The following is a 19,338-nucleotide window of genomic DNA, read 5'->3' as shown; positions in this document are numbered from 1 at the left end:
AAAAGTGTCTTCAACACTATGAATGTGGAACTTGGAGCTGCCAGGTTAAAAAACTGATGATATCTAATAATCAGACAAGATACAAGGAATCATACAGGGATAGATTTCATTTTAGCACATGAGGAGACACATGTTTTGGGCTGTATTCTAGTTACAGATCCAAACTACATTCTAAGAGTCCAGCCCGCGTGCTTCCTCTATTTGTTTGGAAGGTCTCTGGTACATCACTGAAGCTGTCGCTGAGGGAAGGGGTAATCTCGACAACTCCAGTTAGATACAATATATTATTATAGAATAAATGACAATTAGTTGACATTAGTGATATCGCCTTGTCTCTGCTCTGTCTGCGTCACGGCGATGTTTGCCCTTGGCAGTCAGCAGGCCGAGTCTGGACACAACACTGATAGAGACGGCTGGCAATCTTTGGATAGCTAATAACTATAGCAAAAGACTTTTAGCATACTAAAGTTGTGTGATAACTTTACACATAATTATTCTAACATGAGCCAAGCTATTTTGACATAAATGAAGTGCTTACCCAAAATCAATTGGAAAAAATAGTCCCTGGCCAGCTTGAACAGACAAACAACTGTCCATCGAGTGAGTCACTATATATCAATCATGTATCATTTGTTATTAAAACTACAGTACATACATTGTCTGGCTCGTTGTGTACAAACAAAACATGAAATGTGGGCTAATACTTTAAAGATACTGTAACAGGTTGTTGTCTTATCGCATTGTGTTGTGCATTACAAACTCCAATGTGTTTCCTGCTGATGTAGAAGCTAGCTTATCTCTCGCCGCAGTTAGCTTTTACGGCTACCTACTCAGTGGCACAGTGGTTAGAGTGTCCGCCCTGAGATCGGTGGGTTGTGAGTTCAAACCCCGGCCGAGTCATTACAAAGACTATAAAAATGAGACTCATTACCTACCTGCTTGGCACTCACCATCAAGGGTTAGGACTGGGGGTTAAATCACCAAAAATTAGTCCTGGGCGCGGCCACTGCTGCTGCTCACTGCTCCCCTCACCTCCCAGGGGGTGATCAAGGGTGATGGATCAAATGCAGAGAATAATTTTGCCACACCTAGTGTGTGTGTGACAATCATTTGTACTTTAACTTTAACTTTTAACTCTAATACCAAAGCATTGATTGATTGAAACTTTTATTAGGAGATTGCACAGTACAGTACATATTCCGTACAATTGACCACTAAATGGTAACACCCAAATAAGTTTTTCAACTTGTTTAAGTCGGGGTCCACGTTAATCAATTCATGGTAAAGCATGTCGATGTGTTACCACGCTAGAAAGAGTTCCTCAGTATTCGCTCTTACAATAACAATGTTTGGTAATTATATAGTTTACGGAACGTAAATGAAGTATTATTGTCGGTTTTTGAATGCATGTTTAAAGTGATTTAGAGATGGATTTGATTGCTACCATTAACAGTGTTGCTTGCCACCTAGAACGAGACGATTTTTACATGTTAGACTGCAAAAAAACAAAAAAATTTTGTCTTTTTGTGTTTCATAAGGATTGCGAACAATAGGCAGAATTCCCCCCAAAAAGTTCAGTTCCCCTTTAAAAGCCGTGTACGTGGGCTACATTAACGTAATGCTTGAGGTAGATCGTTCCACATGTTCCCTACCCAGACCGACATGTCAGTGTGACCAAAAGCCTGTATAGGATTACCTCATCCACCTCTAGTAAGGCCCGGGTGTTTCTTTAAAAGTCATTTTTGTTTTTATATTCTATAAAATCCATCAGATGAGGCGGAGCAAGATTATGAAGTACCTTATAAATGGAACAGGTTTGTGTTTAGCTTGACCAAGTTCTCAAAGTTTGGAAGCTAATTATTTATAAAAATCTGACAATGGTGGCAGAAAGAGGGTTTTATTTTATCAAACACTTTGAGTGCTTATGTGTCAAGACGGGCAAGGGACCAGCTCTTCAAACATAAAAGGTTGAGAAACAGCTTAGTCACAGTATTTCTGATGTGACAATAGTTGTGCAAATGGAATTTGACAGCTCATCACTTTTTCTTATTGTACTCAAAGTATAATGTTGGGTCTAAAATAACTCCAAGGTAATTGCACTCGTTGACGGCATCAAGCTCTCTCCATTCAGAAAAATTTTAGACCGCGTTGTCTCCTGCTGAAGTTTAGAAAAAACATGCACACTGTTTTCTTTGAATTCCACCGGCGACAGGCATGCGTAAGCAATCTGTGGATTGTGGGCTGAGGTGAGGGTACAAGCCACTTCCTGAACATTCCTTGCGAAGGTGTATAGCAGGGGTCGGCAACCTTTACCACTCAAAGAGCCATTTCGACCCGTTTCACAAGATGAGGAAGACAATGGGAGCCGTAACTATTCTCGCCAATATCCTATGGTGGACACCCAGATGACCAGAATAAGGGAATGCTATGAAGCCATTGCCTTTAACACCTTCTACAACATGCACAAACTGCTTGCCAGTCCAAAAACATGTTGTGATAAGTTTCCGCAGATGCAAGCACACGACTGCAAGGCATACTGGGTGACACAGAGTACACTGACGGTTGAGATATAAACAACTTTAACACTCCTACTAATATGTGCCACATTGTGAACCCACACAAAAGAAGAATGACAAACACATTTCAGGAGAAAATCCTCACAGTAACACAACATAAACGCAACACAACAAATACCCAGAATCCTTTGCATCCATGGCACTTTCTGACTATGTTATACACCCCCCACCCCACCCCTTCCTCCCTGCGTGGTTGAGGTGGGCGGGGTTTGGTGCTCGCGGGGTGTATAACATAGTCAGGAATTGTCATGGATGCAAAGGATTCTGGGTGGGGGGTTGGGAAAGTTTTTCATTTTGAACATTAAGTATCTTGTCTTTTCATCCATCCATCCATCCATCCATCCATCTTCTTCCGCTTATCCAAGGTGGGGTCGCGGGGTCAGCAGCCTAAGCAGGGAAGCCCAGACTTTCCTCTCCCTAGCCACTCTTCCCGGGGGATCCCGAGGCGTTCCCAGGCCAGCCGGGAGACGTAGTCTTCCCAACGTGTCCTGGGTCTTCCCCGTGGCCTCCTACCGGTTAGACGTGCCCTAAACACCTCTCTAGGGAGGCGTTCGGGTGGCATCCTGACCAGATGCCCGAACCACCTCATCTGGCTCCTCTCGATGTGGAGGAGCAGCGGCTTTACATTGAGTTCCTCCCGGATGACAGAGCTTTTGACCCTATCTCTAAAGGAGAGCCCCGCCACCCGGCGGAGGAAACTCATTTCGGCTGCTTGTACCAGTGATCTTGTCCTTTCGGTCATGACCCAAAGCTCATGACCATTGGTGAGGATGGAAACGTAGATCGAGCGGTAAATTGAGAACTTTGCCTTCCGGCTCAGCTCCTTCTTCACCACAACAGATCGATACAACATCTGTTGTCTTTCAGTCTATTCAATTAAAAATAAGTTGAAAAGGATTTGCATATCATTGTATTCTGTTTTGGTTTACGAATTACACAACGTGCAGACTTCACTGGTTTTGGGTTTTGTAAGATGTTGTAATTCTTTAGTTCCATGAATACAAATCTCCAACATTGAGCATGATTTGAACATGTTCTACAAGTACACAGAGACCTGCATCATGGGATTGGTGAGCACAAAAAACAAACTGCTCGAAACCCCACCGTGACCCATGAACAGCGTGAAAGACGTTCAAAGAATTTGACAAAAACAAATTTATTATGATAAGACAGAAGATGAGCATGAATGTTGGGTTGAGTCACATGTATTATTGGCACTGTCAAACTGTGTCCTGCACGTTTAATTGGCTCCCGAGATGCGGAGGCAGAAGGGGTGAGATAGGCAGTCTTTATCGCAAACCTGGGTTCAGATCAGCGGATGTGGTTGTGGCTTGTGAAAATCTTTGGGGCATTCGTGATTAAATTGTTATTGATGGATTGATTGAAACGTATTTACTCACTAAAAGGAGGACTAAGGAAGCACCGAGCAAAAACAGTCCAAAATTTTACAACTATTAACGTAATCGCAGCTAAACGGTCTTACTTGACACGGCAGAGTTACGTGACGTACAAGCAGAGAAAAGGGGCACAGGAAATGGCCAGAGATGGAAAATAAGATACAAACATGCAAATAAAGGGGAGCATGGTTTGAAGTCATTCAGAAGATTCAGTAACTGAAATTGAGGAGACTAAATGCCTGATTTACTAAATGTTTGCAGGTACTAAAATAATTGCAAACCCTATAGCCATACTCGCCAACCCACCCGATTTTCCCGAGAGACTCCCGAATTTCAGTGCCCCTCCCGAAAATCTCCCGGGGCAAATATTCTCCCGAATTTCTCCTGATTTCCACCTGGACAATAATATTGGGGGCGGGCCTTTAATGTCCTCTACAATCTGTCGTCACGTCCGCTTTTCCTGCGGAAAAACAGCGTGCCAGCCCAGTCACATACTATATGTGGCACACATAAGTGAATGCAAGCATACTTGGTCAACAGCCATACAGGTCACACTGAGGGTGGCCGTATAAACAACTTTAACACTGTTACAAATATGCGCCACACTGTGCACCCACACCAAACAAGAATAACATTTTGGGAGAACATCCGCACCGTAACACAACATAAACACAACAGAACAAATAACCAGAACCCCTTGCAGCGCTAACTCTTCCGGGACGCTACAATATACACCCCTGCTACCACCAAACCCCGACCCCCAACCCCGCCCCCCATCTCCCGAATTCGGAGGTTTTAAGGTAGGCAAGTATGCTTATAGCACACACAAAGCCGAGCATCTAAACGTGAGAGGTGTCAAAAAATAAATACAAAAATCGATTTTCAGATGAATTGCAATTCTTATTTGTAATAATTCTTAATCGATTAAAAAAAAACTAAAATCTGTTTAGTTGTTCCCCCCCCAAAAAAAATATATACAGCCACACAGACAAATCATATTGTTGATGTGAATGCCCAAATCTCAGTGTTGAAGTGTTGAATACTTCTCTTGTTGCCTTGATTGTATTTGACTTTGTTAAATTTTTGGGAAGCATTTTGTTAAACAAAATATAGAGTAATATAGAAGTGTATCAGATCTGTTATATTTCATGGATCAATGTAGTTAATCAAAGAACTGGCATTGGATTAGACTTTCCAAGAGTCACAGCCCTGCTAAACGTGTGCAAAGTGTATTGCGTCTGTTAAGTGAGCAGAATAAGGCGTGCAATCAATTTTGCATGTCTGCTTTCATTAATATGCAAAACATGTACTGATCATCAAAACACTCACAGTACCGGGAATTGAACATGGAAATAAAATGATTTTGAACGGTGATTAATCAACGCTCATCACCGTTTTGCGAGCACGTGTCAGAAGGATGTGCAAACTGGCAGTTCTACACAAGGCTGCAGGATATGTGCTCACGCTGCACAGGCACAGAAAGACGATAAACCTTTGTCTTACATGTGTGTGTCAGCATTTTGGGCGGTCAGACATAAAAAAATATTATGGACATATTATCTATTCAGCAATTTCCTTTTATAATTTTATAGCTACTAGATGATTTGTTTTAATGTATTTATATATATATATATATATATATACATATACATATATATATATATATATATGTATATATATATATATATATATATATATAACTATATATATATATATATATATATATATATATATGCATATATATATACACATACACAGTGGGGCAAAAAAGTATTTGGTCAGCCACCGATTGTGCAAGTTCTCCCACTAAAAATGATGACAGAGGTCTGTAATTTTCATCATAGGTACACTTCAACTGTGAGAGAAAGAATGTGAAAAAAAATACAGGAATTCACATTGTAGGAATTTTAAAGAATTTATTTGTAAATTATGGTGGGAAGTAAGTATTTTGTCAACCATTCAAAGCTCTCACTGATGGAAGGAGGTTTTGGCTCAAAATCTCACGATACATGGCCCCATTCATTCTTTCCTTAACACGTATCAATCGTCTTGTCCCCTTAGCAGAAAAACAGCCCGAAAGCATGATGTTTCCACCCCCATGCTTCACAGTAGTTATGGTGTTCTTGGGATGCAACTCTGTATTCTTCTTCCTCCAAACATGACGAGTTGAGTTTATACCAAAAAGTTCTATTTTGGTTTCATCTGACCACATGACTACCCTCTGCTGTATCATCCATGTATCCATTTTGGTATAAACTCAACTCGTCGTGTTTGGAGGAAGAAGAATACTGAGTTGCATCCCAAGAACACCATACCTACTGTGAAGCATGGGAGTGGAAACATCATGCTTTGGGGCTGTTTTTCTGCTAAGGGGACAGGATGATTGATCCGTGTTAAGAAAAGAATGAATGGGGCCATGTATCGTGAGATTTTGAGCCAAAACCTCCTTCCATCAGTGAGAGCTTTGAATGGTTGACAAAATACTTATTTTCCACCATAATTTACAAATAAATTCTTTAAAATTCCTACAATGTATATATATATATATATATATATATATATATATATTTCTGACAATGAAAATATGTCTTTCATTGTGCATTTTCTTGCGTTTGAGTCATTGTAGATGCACATACGCGCTGGTGATGCAATCCACAGCCTTGCGCACGGAATTGAATGTCAGTGTGCATGTGTTTCTGTTGTCTGTTGACAGATTGTAGATGTGTAACGCCGGCTCAACACATCCCACACAGTAGGAACATGACAACATGAATGTGTAGAAATTGATCGTTTCTGTGGCAAAAGCCCCGTATGCACGCAAACATTCTCAGTTAAATAATGCGGTCTGCACCACTTGTCAGTTTCATACTCAGTGTTAGTAGATCACACACAAGAAATTGCCAGATACGCACCCGAATTCAGTTCGATCGACCGGGCTTCTACCGAGGAACTTCAACCTTCTACTGCCTTTTACACGGGGTTAAGGTGCCGGGACCATAATAGCTGAATAGACAAGCTTTTTGTCAATACCAAATCTCCAACCAACACATTTGACATAGATATTAGGCTATTTTCAGGAAGAAGTACATCATGCCTGCGTACAATATCACAACAAATGGCAATCTTTATTGTTATTGTCAGTACTATCAGAAAACAAAGACTAAAATAAACTACAACCAACACGAGTAGTGGTTATACTGGTGAAAATAAGTAGAGCATGCTAAGCTGCCTAATGTACGCCCAAAACTAGAGAGGAGACATTTTACCAAGGTATGCCTATAGGCTACTGTTTCAAACATTTCAGATTGCCATATAACTTGGTACATGTAGTCCACAATATGCAAAGAAAAATTAGGAATTATTTTATCACGTGATTTGGCTGTCTCCATACGTTTCACATTACCATGACAGCCGTTCTAATGTTGGAACCCATTTCCTCAGTGTATCAGCATATTGACAACGATATAGGCACGAACACTACCCTAATCAAATAGGTTTTATTCATCGAAAATATATTTTGCCCTGTCAGTTTGGTAACACATCGACATACAGGCTAACGGGCATATTTTTCCCCCGTTAACTTATATGTCGATGTGTCATTGACCGGGCTAGCATGCGAAGCATTCGTTGCACGAACATACTGGCTTGGTTAGACAAGATCATAGACTGTATTGGACAATAAAGTTTACATTCGAAATATCCATTTATATTTATTACAAGTAAAAAGAAAACGTAAATGCCTTACTTACCTATCAAGGAGGAAATTAGCAAGGTTGGCGTCAGATGTAAAAACCTTCTCTGCCTTCAGTCGTCTCCATTTTTAGATTTACTAAGGTCTGACATGTTTAGTAACTTTACCAGTGGCAGTAGCTAGACGAAGATGGCGGCGTGTAACTGGCAACCTGAATGTGACACAAAGACAGACTTTTTAATTGGTCAAACGGTGGAATCTATCCATTTTCTACCATATTTTTGACAAAATAATAGAATGGTAGATGACACAATATACTGCATACGTCAGTATGTTGGCTTATATATATATATATGGCTTCACGGTGGCAGAAGGGTTAGTGCGTCTGCCTCACAATACGAAGGTCCTGCAGTCCTGGGTTCAATGCCAGGCTTGGGATCTTTCTGTGTGGAGTTTGCATGTTCTCCCTGTGAATGCGTAGGTTCCCTCCGGGTACTCCGGCTTCCTCCCACTTCCAAAGACATGCACCTGGGGATAGGTTGATTGGCAACACTAAATTGGCCCTAGTGTGTGAATGTGAGTGTGAATGTTGTCTGTCTATCTGTGTTGGCCCTGCGATGAGGTGGCGACTTGTCCAGGGTGTACGCCGCCTTCTGCCTGATTGTTGCTGAGACCCCAAAAAGGGAATAAGCGGTAGAAAATGGATGGATGGATGGATGGATGGACGTCAGCAGCCACATTAGGAGCCTTTGTAACCCCTTTGCTTGCTTACTTCCAAAGGTGAAGTTGTTCACTATGTTATTTAAGGCCAACATTGTTCTTTGAATGCAATAAGAAACATATGTTTGATGTATCATGTGTTAAAATAAAGCCAATAATGACATTTTTTGTGGTATTGAAATACATTTGTGTACCGGTACTGCATTAGGACAACTCTAGTTCCAACACATAGTTCATCCACACCTTCAATAATAACTTTGAGTAAATGTTAAGCTTGATCTATAGCAGTGATGTCGGTAAAATGAATGAATGATGAATAACAAATGAGTATGAGTGAAGACGTGGGACGACGCAGGGAGACATTTGATTGGTTAGACAGGTGCGTTGCGTTCGAGTGTTGCTGTGACACTTTTGATTGGCCCAAATGTGCGAGGAAATTACAGGGATTGGACAAAATTGCGAGGCTGTGCATAATTTTGCGTGGATGGGGTGAATTTGACGAGCGGGTCGGTGTGAACCAGGAAGTACAGATCTGCGTAATGCAGTAAAGGTCCATTTTCGAGTTAGATGCCAAATGTTTTTTCAGTCAGATTAATATTTGTCCACTTTTACGTTTTTAGCTAAATAAGTGAACCAAAATATTAAAGGGTAACATTATCACAATTTCAGAAGGGTTAAAACCAATAAAAATCAGTTCCCAGTGGCTTATTTTATTTTTCTAAGTTTTTTTTCAAACTTTTTACCCATCATGGAATATCCCGAAAAAAGGCTTTAAAGTGCCTGATTTTCGCTATCTTTAAATCCAACGTCCATTTTCCTGTGACGTCATTTAGTGATGCCAACATGGCAGATAGCACAGCAAGATATAGCGACATTAGCTCGGATTTCAGCGGCTTAAGCGATTCAACAGATTACGCATGTATTGAAACGGATGGTTGGAGTATGGAGGCAGATAGCGAAAAAGAAATTGAAGAAGAAACTGAAGTAATTGAGCGAATGGCTATTGAAGCTATTCGGCGATCGCCTTCTAACGAACGATTGAGTGTCGCAGGGTATCCATACATCTCTGTGCCATGTCTGTCGTAGCATCGCCGGTAAAATGTGCAGGAGCAACTTAAATCCATCTACTGGTAAGTGTTTGGCATTAAATGTGGGTGGAGTGAAAGGCTGAATGAAAATATAGCTACAAATGTACATATAGCTGGCCTAAATAGCATGTTAGCATCGATTAGCTGGCAGTCATGCCGGGACCAAATATGTCTGATTAGCACATAAGTCAATAAGATCAACAAAACTCACCTTTGTGATTTCGTTGACTTTATCGTTGGAAATGCATCTGCTTTGAGTGGCGCAGGATATCCATACATCTCTGTGCCATGTCTGTCATAGCATCGCCGGTAAAATGTGCAGACGAGGGACTTTCGGATCTTTTGACCACTGGTGTACTGTACTACAATCCGTCGATTGGTATGTGTTTGTTTGGCATTAAGTGTGGGTGGAGGGAAAGGCTGGATGCATATATAGCTACAAATGAGGCATAACGATGCAATATGTATATACAGCTAGCCTAAATAGCATGTTACCATCGATTAGCTTGCCGTGCTAATCGATGCACACTCCACGTAAGTCAACTTGAATCCGTCCCTGATCGTGTTGTTACACCCTCCGACAACACACCGACGAGGCATGATGTCTCCAAGGTACGGAAAACAGTCGAAAAAAGGCGAAGAAAGGCGTTTAATTTGCCAAAACTCACCCATTTAGAGTTTGGAAATCGGTTAAAATAATATATGGTCCTTTTTCTGCAACATCAAGGTATATATTGACGCTTACATAGGTCTGGTGATAATGTTCCCCTTTAAAGCATCTCCAAGAAAAAGAAAATCCGCATCAAAATTGATTTTTGATATCCGAGTGAGGGTGTGGTTTGTAATATAGATGTTGTATTGCACTCATTGGCTCATGCAAAAAACATAATTAAAAACATGTTTGTTTGTTTTTTTGGTTTGTTTTTGAAAAACAGGTGGGTGAGCGCAGGAACAAATTATCAACACTGGTGCATTTTCCCCTGACTGGCTTGGACATGGCCCCCCATGTGGTGAAAAGGAGCCAGAGTATGCGCAACCTGAACAGCGGGTCCTGGACAACATCCTGGCCTAAAGCCTCAGGGAAAAACCACCCATCTGCTGACATGGCCCTCCCTTATGACTACCTGTATGACCTCTACGCTCTGTGCAATCATCACGGAGGACTGCATGGAGGACACTACACTGGTATGTGCTCTTTTCTTTTTTTTTGTTTAAGCTATACAGCAGGGACTCCAGATACCAACGCAATCAACGGAATAGCAAGAAATATAAACATTTTATTCTTTGATTTTCCAGCAAGCTCCAACTCTCCATACCGTTAAAATCTCTATTAACTGTCAATGTCGTACAGGTCACATTTGAAATGGCCATTTACATTTCAAGAGAGGTTAGCCACAGCTGAATAAAAGTCAAATAAAAATAAAATGACTCACATATGAAGAGAAAGAACAGGCTAAAACTTTTATTTGTATGTACACATCCTAAGATCTGTGTTGGGTTTTTTGTAATTTTGAACTGTTAGTGATTAATATTTAACATTCTCTGGTGTAGTATCTGCTAGTCCAGGGGTGTCGAACTCAAATACAGAGTGGGCCAAAGTTTTAAAACCGAACAAAGCCGTGGGCCAAGGTTGAACAAATTAACCTTTTAATAGGGACCCAAACAAGTTTTGCATTGAATATTGAACAAGCAAGGCTTATGTAACTTTATAGTGACATGCAAAATCAAGTTTCAAATAATAATAATTAAAAAATATCAATGGCATATCAAATAAAAATAAAGTAAAAAGTAAAAAAGGGCTTCACGGTGGCAGAGGGGTTAGTGCGTCTGCCTCACAATACGAAGCTCCTGCAGTCCTGGGTTCAAATCCAGGCTCGGGATCTTTCTGTGTGGAGTTTGCATGTTCTCCCCGTGACTGCGTGGGTTCCCTCCGGGTACTCCGGCCTCCTCCCACCTCCAAAGACATGCACCTGGGGATAGGTTGATTGGCAACACTAAATTGGCCCTAGTGTGTGAATGTGAGTGTGAATGTTGTCTGTCTATCTGTGTTGGCCCTGCGATGAGGTGGCGACTTGTCCAGGGTGTACCCTGCCTTCCGCCCGATTGTAGCTGAGATAGGCGCCCGCACCCCCCGCGACCCCAAAAGGGAATAAGCGGTAGAAAATGGATGGATGGATGGATGGAAGTAAAAATGTAATGCCTCTTTTCGGAGGCGGGGTTTGGTGTTAACGGGGGTGTATATTGTAGCGTCCCGGAAGAGTTAGTGCCGCAAGTGGTTCTGGGTATTTGTTCTGTTGTGTTACGGTGTGGATGTTCTCCCAAAATGTTTGTCATTCTTGTTTGGTGTGGGTTCACAGTGTGGCGCATATTTGTAACAGTGTTAAAGTTGTTTATACGGCCACCCTCAGTGTGACCTGTATGGCTGTTGACCAAGTATGCTTTGCATTCACTTGTTTTTGTGTATAAGTTGCATATATTATGTGACTGGGCCAGCACGCTGTTTGTATGGAGTAAAAGCGGACGTGGCGACAGATTGTAGAGAACGCCATAGGCCGTGTTTTTAGGGCCCACCCCAAACATTGTTGTCCGGGTGGAAATCGGGAGAAATTCGGGTGGGGCACTGAACTTCGGGAGAAAATCGGGAGGTTTGACGAGTATTAGTATTAGTGGTGAATGTGGCGTTAAAGCGGCAGGCCAGCTCTAATGTTAATTTGATATTGCCTCAAGGGCCAAATGAAAGTACACGGCGGGCCAAATTCGGCCCACGGGCCAGAGTTTGACATCCATGTGCTAGTCGTTAGCTATTAGATGTTTTGTGTTAACGTCTGCTTGGAAAAATATATTTGTGCATTTCAGAGTTTCAAAAAACGGCTATTTTGATAGTCAACTAGTCATCGACGATTCAGTTCAGTTTCAGTTTTTTTTCAAACATGCATACAATACAATGTAATGCATCACATATGTCCAGTTGTTTCATTACAGCAAGTCCGAAAAGGAGTAGGAAGGAGCAGAGCTTATTTAATCCTACCCCTTTTCATACCATAGCAATTGTATCCTATTTCCTTGTTCTCTGTAACATAACACTGAACCAAAAAATAATAAACAAATATCATAACATAGTAAGAAAACAAATATTGAATACATGAATTATCTTTGCCTCAATAAAAAAAATGTATAAATAAAAAAAGGGTTCAAGATATTCATCATAATTCTTGTTCTGTGTATTTTGTGAACACCTGCAGTTTGAACAGTGAAGTGAATTATATTTATATAGCGCTCTTCTCTAGTGACTCAAAGCGCTTTTACATAGTGAAACCCAATATCTAAGTTACATTTAAACCAGTGTGGGTGGCACTGGGAGCAGGTGGGTAAAGTGTCTTGCCCAAAGACACAACGGTAGTGACTAGGATGGCGGAAGCGGGAATCGAACCTGCAAGCCTCAAGTTGCTGGCACGGCCACTCTACCAACCGAGCTATGCCGCCCCAGTCTCTGGAACCGGATCATATTGTGTGCTTATTTCAACAATTAGTTAACTAATCAGACCAATAGGTGTACAACTTTTGAACGGCTTTTAAATTCAGCTACAGATATTTTCAGGCATGTGCTTACTAACAATAAAGAGAACTGTCATTCAGAAAAATGTGTCTAGGAACTGTGCTGCTACAACAATAATATGTTTTAACTTAATTTCCCATTTAAAAACAAGCTGTGGAAAGCAAACAATTCTATTGTACCATTGATCTTTTTGGGACTCTGACTTTGTTAAAAAAATCTTCATCCAAGCAATGTGCAGGTTTTTCGACTAAGTTTAATTGGCAGACTTTTGCTGAAATTATATACAGTTGCGATCAGGCAGACCAAAATCTGACTCAGGGAACCGGACGCCCCTGCCATGCATAGTCCCCTGATATGTCTGCCAACAAGGTGACTCTCATGGTTAATTGGACTTGGGTCGCAAGCTCAGGTCTAATCATCCTGTAGCTGGCCGCCTCTAGAGAGGGTGTATAGTGTTAAAGGCCGAAACACCCAGCGACCCAGAAGAACACTACTGATGATGCGCGCCTGTAAATTATTTTATCCTTCAGGTCTTCCATTCACGTTCACTGTTCACCTACAAGGCCATCAAGTGTATGTGCTCGCAAAGATGCAAACACCTCATTCTGTTTTTGAGTTGTTTTAGGAGTCTTTTTACATGTTTTAGGAGTTGTTTACGTGTTTTAGGAGTCTTTATGTGTTTTAGGAGTCTTATTATGTGTTTTAGGAGTCTTGTTATGTGTTTAGGAGTAATTTACGTTTTAGATGTCACTGTGCATCTCTTCGGAGTCATTTTATGTGTTTTGGAGTCGTTTTTAATGTTTTAGCTGGTTGTTGTGTTTTTAAATGTTTTACTAGTCATTTTAATGGGTTTAGTCATTTTATGCATTTGTGTTTCGCACAAGAGGTAGAACATCTCACTCTGTGTTTTCTGGAATCTGTTGCCATCAAAAGTTTACATCCAGGAGAAAAGGTGAGGTCTTTAATCTGAGGAACACCACACCTACCGTAAAGCATGGTGGTGGTAGTATTATGCTCTGGTTCTGTTTTGCTGCCAATGGAACTGGTGCTTTACAGAGAGTAAAATAGGACAATGAAAAATTCTTCAGGACAACCTTAAATCATCTGCCCGGAGGTTGGGTCTTGGGCGCAGTTTGGTGTTCCAAAAGGACCATGACCCCAAACACATGTCAAAAGTGGTAAAGAAATGGCTAAATCAAGCTAAAATTAATGTTTTAGAACGGCTTTCCTAAAGTCCCAACTTAAACGTGTGGACAATGCTGAAGAAACAAGTCCATGTCAGAAAACCAAAAAATTGGCGAGGTGGGGGGGGGGGGGGGGCGTTTCTATAAAGAAATACAATCATGTGTGCTTACAGACTGTATCCCTGCAGACTGTATTGATCTATATTGACTGCTGTTTTAGATGTGTCCACTAGATGTCGCAATAGCAATGTTTTGTATCTTTCTCATCTAGATTATGCTACATATGTAAGAAAAAAAGAAAAAACATGTTAGTGCACCAGTCGAGGTAAATGAGCAAACTACATAAATGACATCCTGTAATTTGATTTTGTTATTTTTTTTATACTGATAGATTTAAAATTAGTTGACTGATGAACATTATCCCATTACTTATTCAGGAAGTATAAATAATGATGTGGAGGGGGGGCGTGGCCTGCAGTCCTGCAACAAAGCAGGGTGTGCCAGGAATGAATTCGAGCTCGGCGCAGGTGCGTAGATGGCCCACCTGGGCGTGCTTATCTAATCACCTGTCGCTCTGTTAAAGGCAGCAGCCGGGAAGGAGCAAGGAGTGGTTGATGGTGGAGCACGAGCGAGAGCGAGACTGACAAAAAGACTATTGCTAAAAAGCACAAAGACAATTTATTGCAAAATAGAATATTCTCGTAAAACTTGAAGAGCCCGGCATGTCGGTGATGAGTGATCCGAAAAACCCGGAAGTGCAAGTTTTCCACACACGACAAATAAAGATAGAATATTATTAGCCACAACATGTAAGTGTAAAATAAACCCGACAACATTATGATTTGTACATTTTCAGAATGTGCTTGTTCTATTTTTAAACAAAGAAAACAATCTGTATTTGTCTTTATTTTTAAGTTATCTTGCCGTGATTTTACCAGTCCGGCCCACTTTGGAGAAGATTTTTCTCCAAGAGTTTGACCCCCCTGGTCTACCTATTACACAGCAGCTGGTTGATTGCAGCACATTTAAAGACGTTGAAATCGCTATGTAAAATTGCGAATGCTAATCAATAAATTAGCATCAGATTTTGAAAAGTGGACATTTGCTGTACTTTTTTGCGCCTTTTTCTTGTTTTGTTGGCATGAAAAATTGTAAAATTACCTGGAGGCAGGCCGACTGAGTCCGCTCTGAGTGCTTAACTGCTTGTTTCTTGGCCAAGTGCTTGAACTGGTGCCGAGTCTGCAAACATACAATCAAACGCAGCACTGTTTGATTTATGTGATTCAGTACCTGGTAGTCCGGAACATATAAAAAGCACTGAATTCGGTACCCATCTTTACTTCTTGAGTCAATCATTGAGACCAGAAGTGAGCAAATATTTGGGCTCAAGGGCCAGACAAATAAAAAATGAGCTTGCTAGTATTGAGAAAAACATAGAAATGCCAAAGCAGTTAATTAAAAAGTGTCTCACTTTTGGATAACAAGTGCATGTTTCACATTGCAAAAAATATAAATAAAAAGTATTGCTGGTGAATCTTTTTTGCCTATAATGTAATGAATTTAATCAGTTACCAGTATTGTGTGGTGGCTTTGCAGCTGCTGCAGTCTCTCAAGGAGTGAAGAATGCTGCGTTCATCAATTCTGCATTAGTTCAGCCGATTGCCTTGTCTCATTTTTTTTTGTACTGTTTTCAGGTAAAGGAGACCAACATTTTAGCTGCAGAAATGTAATTATGAATGACATATAAATAATGTATTCCCATCCAAATGTCCAATACGTGCTACCACAGAATTGTGCTGTTTAGTAGGATCACAAATGCAGGGATTCGTCCTGGTCATGACTTGTATTTAATTATTCCTGTTTATTTTACAAGAATGTGAAATCCCACTTGCTGGGTGCTTTTTATTAACAATGTTCTTATGCGTCACCAGCTTATTGCCGGAACTCTGTAGATGGCCTGTGGTACAGCTACGATGACAGCAGTGTGGACCTGGTCCCAGAGGAGGAAATATGTACCAGAGGGGCCTATATTCTCTTCTACCAGAGGCGCAACATCATTCCTCCATGGTCGGCCAGTAGTTCCTTCCAAGGTATGCTTCCCATTATTTCTGACGATTTTGAGGAATAAAAGAGTAAAGACTGCTGTATTTGCTCAGAATTGTTTGGAATTTATTTTTACTTAAGTGCTGACTGAGTTCACCAGCTATCTACAAACCCCGTTTTCATATCAGTTGGGAAATTGTGTTGGATGTAAATATAAACGGAATACAACGATTTGCAAATCATTTTCAACCCATATTCAGTTGAATATGCTACAAAGACAACATATTTGATGTTCAAACTGATAAACATTTTTTTTTTTTTTGCGAATAATCAATAACTTTAAAATTTGATGCCAGCAACATGTGAAAAATAAGTTGGGAAAGGTGGCAATAAATACTGATAAAGTTAAGGAATGCTCATCAAACACTTATTTGGAACATCCCACAGGTGTGCAGGCTAATTAAGAACAGGTGGGTGCCATAATTGGGTATAAAAACAGCTTCCCAAAAAATGCTCAGTCTTTCACAAGAAAGGAGGGGGCGAGGTACACCCCTTTGTCCTCAACTGCGTGAGCAAATAGTCAAACAGTTTAAGAACAACGTTTCTCAAAGTGCAATTGCAAAAAAAATTGGGATTTCAACATTTACGGTCCATAATATCATCAAAAGATTCAGAGAATCTGGAGAAATCACTCCACGTAAGCGGCATGGCCGAAAACCAACATTGAATGACCGTGACCTTCGATCACTCAGACGGCACTGTATCAAAAACCGACATCAATCTGTAAAGGATATCACCACATGGGCTCAGGAACACTTCAGAAAAACACTGTCACTAAATACAGTTCATCGCTACATCTGTAAGTGCAAGTTATAGCTCTACTATGCAAAGCCAAAGCCATTTATCAACAACATCTAGAAACGCCGCTGGCTTCACTGGGCCCGAGATCATCTAAGAAGGACTGATGCAAAGTGGAAAAGTGTTCTGTGGTCTGACGAGTCCACATTTCAAATATTCGACATTGTGTCATCCGGACCAAAGGGGAAGTGAACCATCCAGACTGTTATCGACGCAAAGTGTAAAAGCCAGCATCTGTGATGGTATGAGGATGCGTAAGTGCCCAAGGCATGGGTAACTTACACATCTGTGAAGGCACCATAAATACTGAAAGGTACATACAGGTTTTGGAACAACATATGCTGCCATCTAAGCGCCATCTTTTTCATGGACGCCCCTGCTTATTTCAGCAAGATAATGCCAAGCCACATTCAGCACGTGTTACAACAGCGTGGATTTGTAAAAAAAAAAGTGTGCGGGTACTTTCCTGGCCCGCCTGCAGTCCAGACCTGTCTTTCATTGAAAATGTGTGGCGCATTATGAAGTGTAAAATACGACAGCGGAGACCCCGGACTGTTGAACGACTGAAGCTCTACATAAAACAAGAATGGGAAAGAATTCCATTTTCAAATCTTCAACAATTAGTTTCTTCAGTTACCAAACGTTTATTGAGTGTTGTTAAAAGAAAAAGTGATGTAACACACTGGTGAACATGCCCTTTCCCAACTACATTGGTACGTGTTGCAGCCATGAAATTCTAAGTAATTTTAATTTGCAAAAAAAAAAATAAAGTTTATGAGTTTGAACATCAAATATCTTGTCTTTGTAGTGCATTCAATTGAATATGGGTTGAAAAGGTGTTGCAAATCATTGTATTCCGTTTATATTTACATCTAACACAATTTCCCAACTCATATGAATACGGGGTTTTGTAATATTTTTATGCTAATTCACTGTCATAATAATATTAAATACTCATACAGAAATGCAATGATTTAATCATTTAAGGCAGGGGTTCCCAAACGGTTTGACTAGGGGGGCCGCGCATTGGGTTAAAAAAAATTTGGCCGGGGGCTGTGCGTGTGTGTGTGTGTGTGTGTGTGTGTGTGTGTGTGTGTGTGTGTGTGTGTGTGTGTGTGTGTGTGACTTCAAAGAAAAGATATTAAACGTTCGAACTGAAAATAGTATTTTTTTTTGCAAGTAATCATTAACTTGGAGTTTAATGGAAGCTACACATTGCAAAAAAAAATTGTCACAGGGGCATTTTTACCTCTGTGTTACATGGCCTTTCCTTTTAACAACACTTAGTAAATGTTTGGGAACTGAGTAGACCAATTTCTGGAAGCTTTTCAGGTGAAATTCTTTCCCATTCTTGCTTGATGTACAGCTTAAGTTGTTCAACAGTCCGGGGTCTCTGTTGTGGTATTTCACACTTCATATTGCGCCACAAATTTTCAATGGGAAATAGGTCTGGACTACAGGCAGGCCAGTCTAGTACCCACACTCTTTTACTATGAAGCTACGCTGTTGTAAGACGTGGCTTGGCATTGTTTTGCTGAAATAAGCAGGGGCGTCCATGATAACTTTGCTTGGATGGCAGCATATACAAAACCTGTATGTATCTTTCAGCATTATTGGTGCCTTCACAGATGTGTAATTTACCCATGCTTTGGGCACTAATACATCTCCATACCATCACAGATGCTGGCTTTTGAACTTTGTGCCTATAACAATCAGGATGGTTGTTTTCCTCTTTGTTCCGGTGGACACATTGTCCACCGTTTCCAAAAACAATTTGAGATGTGGACTCGTCAGGCCGCAGATTACTTTTCCACTTTGCATCAGTCTATCTGAGATAAGCTCGGGCACAGCAAAGCCGGCGGTGTTTCTGGGTGTTGTTGATGAATAGCTTTAACTTTGCATTTTTCCTCCATGCAGCCCCTGAGCTAAAAATGAGTTTGACACCTCTAATCTAGAGTCTTCATGAGATGACTATTGTATCATTAGGGTTTTTTTTTATCTTGTCTCCTAGCCTCCACACAATGACAAGCTATCTCTTAGGCCACTGAGCCATGGTACACTTTCTGTCTCACATGTTTTCTCATTCCCCTCTGTGAGTTGCTAAGATACTCGTGCCCTCCGTGTCTGGAAGCAAATCAAAGCTAAACACCTAAAAGTCACACACAGAATAGTTCACTGATGGCTATTTTGTTCAGTTTTATAGATAAATAAAGCATTCTCATATA

At 40.7% G+C, this 19,338-nt stretch overlaps 1 protein-coding gene across 2 annotated transcripts in view; it reads left to right on the top strand.

Moving 5' to 3' along the window:
• The window catches only part of usp43a (ubiquitin specific peptidase 43a), a 302,210-nt gene that overhangs the window by 266,093 nt on the left and 16,779 nt on the right, over window positions 1-19,338 (top strand). For both annotated transcript variants that reach the window (XM_061911002.1, XM_061911012.1), the window contains exons 13-14: window positions 10,408-10,657; window positions 16,144-16,302. In XM_061911002.1, the coding sequence (XP_061766986.1) occupies window positions 10,408-10,657; window positions 16,144-16,302 (409 nt within the window). The remainder of the gene's footprint in view (window positions 1-10,407; window positions 10,658-16,143; window positions 16,303-19,338) is intronic.

The sequence above is a fragment of the Nerophis ophidion genome, linkage group LG01, assembly GCF_033978795.1.
Source record: "Nerophis ophidion isolate RoL-2023_Sa linkage group LG01, RoL_Noph_v1.0, whole genome shotgun sequence".
Classification (NCBI taxonomy): domain Eukaryota; kingdom Metazoa; phylum Chordata; class Actinopteri; order Syngnathiformes; family Syngnathidae; genus Nerophis; species Nerophis ophidion.
The sequence above is the reverse complement of the archived record's forward strand: the minus strand, read 5'-3'. Positions and strand labels throughout refer to the sequence as shown.